Below are 6,144 nucleotides of genomic sequence, written 5' to 3'. Positions count from 1 at the left end.
AGGAACTAGAGGAAAGTTGTATGTTTCATCGTTGCTACACTGCACCCTGACTGGTTCGTCTCCCTCCTTACCCCCACCCCCACCACCCCCACCCCCGTGACCCTTCCGTAAGGGGATGTCCAATTGCCAAGGACAAATATGTTATGAGACCACTGTAATTTTTTTTAATATCAAGAAAAAGTTTTCAAGTGAAACAGACTTTGATGGTTACCAGGAATGGGAGAGAGGGGAGGGAAGGCTGGAGGGGAGCCAGGGGGTGATTTGAGTGAAAGGGAAGATCACGCCTTACTAGAGCACGCTGGAGCTGAAAAGGGATCAGGACAAGCCATTGGGTGATTGGATATGTTGTTGAATGCAAAAATTGTGATGGTAGTCTGTAACCCCCACCTAATAAACAATAAAGGTTAAAAAACATTTTTTAGACCACTTAGCTCCATCTTGGTCTGTATACTTCCGAAGACAGTGTTTCCATCTGTCCAACTCTTTGTCGAAAAATTCTAAGGTCTTTGATGTATATCACATCAAAACAGCAGTTTGGGCATCCTCAGAGGACTAAAACTGTGCCCTTTTCAATGATCTTTGCGTTTGGAGAACAAACAGAATTGTGAAGGGATATGGTAAGGGCATAAGGGGAGCTGGGCAAAGTGTCCCAGGGAACTGCTCCCAGGACAACCCTTGCGATCCCTGAAGAATGAACAGGTAGTTGCATTGTCAGGATGGGGAAAAATCCCTCGGGACAACTTTCCTGGGCTTTTCTACTCAATGCTCTTTTCCATTTTCTTCACAGTGCTTTATAAGAAGAACTGTAGGATCCACTCTGTCCTCCAAGAAAATCTACCTAACTTGCCCCTTTAGAATCCCCACAAGCAGGCTCGCTAGCCCTCCGAGTTGACCTCTCTGCCTTGACTTTAACTCGAGCAACCACATGTTCGTACACATGTTGAATGGGCCTTTGTGTATGTGTGTGTGGCTGGGGTGGAAGGAGTACCCTAATGAGACAAAGATAGGATATCCGTGAGAGAACTGGTCACCCACAGAATAAAGAGAGCTGCTTTCAAAACGTGGGGTTTTTTTTTTAATAAACCCATACAGGGATGAACAGGAACACTGGTAGCTATACTTCAGACTTATCCTCAAATGGCTTGCCCATTTGTCTCTTGTCCTTTAACACTGTTTTATAGAATTGCTGCGGCCACTGTTACAGCTGAGCTAAGGAGATGGGGGCATATAGATTCCATACGTGAGCCAAAACACGAGTGTGAGGATAGCACAACGTTGAGCCCAGTTGGTGGTGACAGGGCTTGGGAGAGCTCCCGCTGAGATGGTGGATGTTGCTAACAAAGATGGCTCCAGAGGGCTCAGTGTGCTCTGCTCATGCATGTTTCTGTCCCTGTTCCTGTACTAGAACCCAGGTGCTCTTTGACTCGCTAAGAAGCAGTGTCTTTATGAATTGTGAGTATTGGAATACTCCGCCAGTTTTCAAACAAACCCCCAATGCCTTCCTTAAGTCAGTGCTTGGATAATCACTTTAGACCACTGACTTATCCAAGCATGTAACCATGGTGCCTTCAGTGCGCCCGCTGAGCCAGCTAGGGCGTTTTCCATGGGCAGTATCTGGTCCCTCAGCGTGGCTGGCGTGGACCCTCAGGCCATGGGTCTCAGGGGATGAAGAAGGAGGAAGGCTGCTGGTAGAACAACCTGAACTTCTCTCGTGCCTGCTGGTGAATAGTGTTCCTTTGGGTCATCCATTTCCCATGGCAAGCCTTCTGGCTGGATGTGGTTGCTCGGTGTCATCAGCTTTGCTACAACCCTACGGCCAACCAAAGGAAACTCCATCCGGTTTGGGGCCCTCCTCCCAATCGTCGTCATGTTTGAGCCCATGGGGCCAATCCATTTCATTGAAGGTCTTCCTCTTTACCAAGTGTGATGCCCTTTTCCAAAGGAGTCTCTTCTGAGAACCTGTCCAGAGTATATGAGACAAAGTCCCGCCATCCTTGCTTGTAAGGAACATTCTGGCTGTATTTTAGAGTAACCATCTAGGTAACTCAGGTTAAGTAAAATCTCATTCACTTCATATATTAGGTCATTGACAGCAGAATACCTCAATTAGCCAGTTTTACCCGGTTTTTAATATACCACCTAGAAAGGGTGTGTATATGTGTGCGCGCGCTTTTATTTAAGTTACAACAAAAACTATTTTGAATATGGGGCTTCCAAATACGCAAATATTTAAATATAAAAGCTAAAAGTTGATTAAATTATTGTGTGAAAATCTGGCCTCTCTGCCTTTGCCTTCATTATTCGGGGTTTTGCTTTTTTTTTTTTTTTTGTCTCCAAAGCCTGCCTTTCCGGAAGCTCTGCTTAGGGACAGTTGTACTGCTCAACTAATAATATCTGGGCCCAGAGATGAGATAATCCACATCAAAACGGTAGAATAGAAGCCGTGAGGGAAGGGAGACAGCGGTCGGTGTAATTTATGAAAATAAGAGTAAATTATAATTTATCAAGAGATTGTGTGGAGGAAGGGAGGGAAAAAAAGAGGAGCTGATACCAAGGGCTCAAATAGGAAGTAAGTGTTTAGAAAATAATGATGGCAACGTATATAGAAATATGCTTGATACAGTTGATGTATGGATTGTTATAAGAGCTATAAGAGCCCCCGGTAAAATGATCTTTTAATTAACATAGTAATAAAATAAAGTTTCGCCATTCAAAACAAAAAAAAGACTGGAATAGAACCTGACACATAAAAACCATCATATCGATGATAATTTTATGATGGTGCTGCCTCTAAACAAACCTGGTCAATGTTTAAGCTTTCTGTTCTCTGACCATAAGAAACATTCCCTGTCTGTAACAATAATTGACACTTATCATCTTTATTGTTCACATCCATAATGAGAAGGCAAGTTTCTTGATGGAAGGAAAAGGCAATACGGAGCTTGTTGATTGACGGTTGGCTTTTACCTGCTTTACAAGCCATTTGGTCTTCAGTTTGATGTTTTCTTTTGTTAACAGAAAATGAAAACATTAGCAGAAAGGAGAAGGAGTGCTCCATCTCTCATCCTGGACAAAGCCCTGCAAAAAAGGCCGAGTACCAGGTAAGGAGCAATCTGTGCATGGCACACTTGGTGTGTGTTTGGAACTTTCTGACAGCTTACGACCCTGGTTGATATTTTTGAAAATTTAGCCATGCAGAAGTGAAATACCTGACTTTCATTTCTGAATGGAAGCAGTTTGTATATATGTATTTGACCTCTGCACAATGCCAGAGGTGGGAGTGCTGGCCCATTGCACAGCTGAAAACCCAATTTTAACTTCTGACACCCTGAAGTTTAATTATGGATAGCCCGCTGCTGAGGGGAAGGCTTACTGATAATATAAATACTTGATTAGCACATATTTTGAGTGTCAAATGTTTTATATAAGAAGCCCTCATATCACTGTCAGGTAAGCATTGGACCAATAACTCAAGGTTGTTGGTTCAAAAGTTGCAGTCACTCCTATGAGGCTGCCTGCTCTCATAAACATTTACAACCGGTAAGTCCTGTTATATTGGGTCACTGAGTCCGAATTGACTGAGTTTGATTTGTATTAGATACTGCGCCCACATTAAAGCTGCATTTTGAGTACAAGATAAAAAGGTATTTCACCAAAGGACAAGGTCTTTGTACCTACTACTGTAGCTTCAGCAAAGGCTGCACAGAGTCCCTGTTGTTTTTAACATTTATCTTGAAATGTCAGGCAACCGCAGTTGCAGACCTCAGTCGACGTTACGTACCAAGCCATTCAACTCATCATGTAATGTCGAGATTTTCGGCTGCTTCTTGGGAGCACTCCCAGCATCACTGGCAACACTTCATATGAATCCTGTGGTGACACGCAAGGTTTACCGTTTTGCACAAAACATGATGAAAAATATGTGACAACTATGAGAGCGCTCCTTTGACCACAATAGGCAATTTATGGCCGAGATGAAGTGCTTATGTGGAGATGATTACAATCGCATTGGCAGTTTTTTAAAAATCTGGGTCAAAATGGAACTCTTATTGTTCGTAGGGAAACGCTCCATAACACATAGGGGCACAGTGGTACCTATGCCTCTCTATTTTTTTTAATCATTTTATTAGGGGCTCATACGACTCTTACCACAATCCATACATACATCAATTGTGTAAAGCACATTTATACATTCATTGCCCTCATCATTTTCAAAACATTTCCTCTCCACTTAAACCCCCGACATTAGGTCCTCATTTTCCCCTCCCTCCCCTCTCCCCCCTCCCTCATGAGCCCTTGATAGTTTATAAATAGTTATTTTGTCATATCTTGCCCTGTCCGACGTCTCCTTTCACCCACTTTTCTGTTGTCCGTCCCCCAGGGAGGAGGTCACATATAGATCCTTGTAATCAGTTCCCTCTTTCCAACCCACTCTCCCTCTACACTCCCAGTATCGCCACTCACACCACTGGTCCTGAAGGGATCATCCACCCTGGATTCCCTGTGTTTCCAGTTCCCATCTGTACCAGTGTACATCCTCTGGTCTAGCCAGACTTGCAAGGTAGAATTCGGATCATGATGGGGGGCGGGGTAAGCATTTAGGGACTAGAGGAAAGTTGTATTATTCATCGTTGCTACATTGCACCCTGTCTGACCTACACCTTTCTAATTCACTCTTCTGCAGTAGAACCAGGCACCTGCATAGTTTTCAGATTTTGCCCATAATTCTTCTGATTCAAACATGGGTAAGAACCACTATGGCAATTTAAACTCGGGTCATTTTTAGCTTTGTTTGCCTATCTTGTGTGAATTTTGGAACCAAATTTTAAGAAATAAATTCTAGAATGGATGTATAAAATGGCAAAAATAGTACATCACTCTTATAAAACCAACAATATGAACATATATTAAAGAAGACCTAATGTCCCAACTTCATTCTTAAATATAGCCACTAGTAATCACTTGTACATTCTTTTAAAGCCTTTACTCTGCAAATCTGATTAGAATTTTTATTTGCTTTGCCTTGTGTTTAAATTCTCAACTTAATGGAGATATATTACTTCTCCCATTTTCTTTTTTTGTTTGTTTTTGGGGTTTTTTGCCCTTAAGTCAAATCCAATGTTTATAAAAATTTTTTGCTGTTATTTAATTTCAATTATTTCAAATTTAATATTAAGTAGCCACATCTGTCTAATAGTATTAGCATAAGTCTATATGCGATAATTCTCTTTTTCTTTTTTTTAAAAATAATTTTACTGGGAGCTCATACAACTCTTATCACAATCCATACATACATCCAATGTGTCAAGCACATTTGTTGTCATCATCATTCTCAAAACATTTTTTTTCTACTGGACCCTTTAGTATCAGCTCCTCATTTTTTCCCTTCCCTTCCTCATGAACCCTTAATAATTTATAATTTTTTTTCATGTCTTACATTGACTGATGTCTCCCTTCACCTACTTTTCTGTTGTCCGTCCCCCAGGGAGGGGTTATATATAGATCATGATGATCAGTTCCCTCTTTCTCCCCCACTTTCCTCTTACCCTCCTGGTATCGCTACTCTCATTATTGGTCCTGTGAGGTTTATCTGTCCTGGAGTCCCTGTGTTTCCAGCTGTTATCAGTACCAGTGTACATCCTCTGGTTTTGCCGGATTTGTAAGGTAGAATTGGGGTCTTGAAAGTGGTGGGGAGGAAGCATTAAAGAACTAGAGGAAAGTTGTATGTTTCATCATTGCTACCCTGTACCCTGACTGGCTTGTCTCCTCCCCACAACCCTTCTGTAAGGGGATGCCCAGTTGCCTACAAAATGGACTTTGGGCCTCTACTCCACAGTCCCCCTCATCCACATTGTGATTTTTTGTTCTTTGATGCCTGATACCTGATCCCTTCAACATCTTGTGATCACACAGGCTGGTGTGCTTCTTCCATGTGGGCTTTGCTGCTTCTCAGCTAGATGGCTGCTTGTTTATCTTCAAGTCACTAAGACCCAAGACACTATCTCTTTTGATAGCCAGGCACTATCAGCTTTCTTCGCCACATTTGCTTATGTACCTACTTTGTTTTCAGCGATCGTGGAATGCCAGGTTAATAGAACAAAGTGTTCTTGCATTGAGGGAGTACTTGAGTAGAGGTCCAATGTC

At 42.2% G+C, this 6,144-nt stretch overlaps 1 protein-coding gene across 1 annotated transcript in view; it reads left to right on the top strand.

Moving 5' to 3' along the window:
- Positions 1–6,144, top strand: part of ARHGAP20 (Rho GTPase activating protein 20) — a 145,679-nt gene that overhangs the window by 39,704 nt on the left and 99,831 nt on the right. The window contains exon 2 of the mRNA XM_004708978.2: positions 3,019–3,101. Coding sequence (XP_004709035.1) covers positions 3,019–3,101 — 83 coding nt within the window. The remainder of the gene's footprint in view (positions 1–3,018; positions 3,102–6,144) is intronic.

This window comes from Echinops telfairi, unplaced genomic scaffold (assembly GCF_000313985.2).
Source record: "Echinops telfairi isolate 266 unplaced genomic scaffold, ASM31398v2 ScPeMD7_7421;HRSCAF=8459, whole genome shotgun sequence".
Lineage (NCBI taxonomy): Eukaryota > Metazoa > Chordata > Mammalia > Afrosoricida > Tenrecidae > Echinops > Echinops telfairi.
This window is presented reverse-complemented; position numbering and strand designations above follow the sequence as displayed.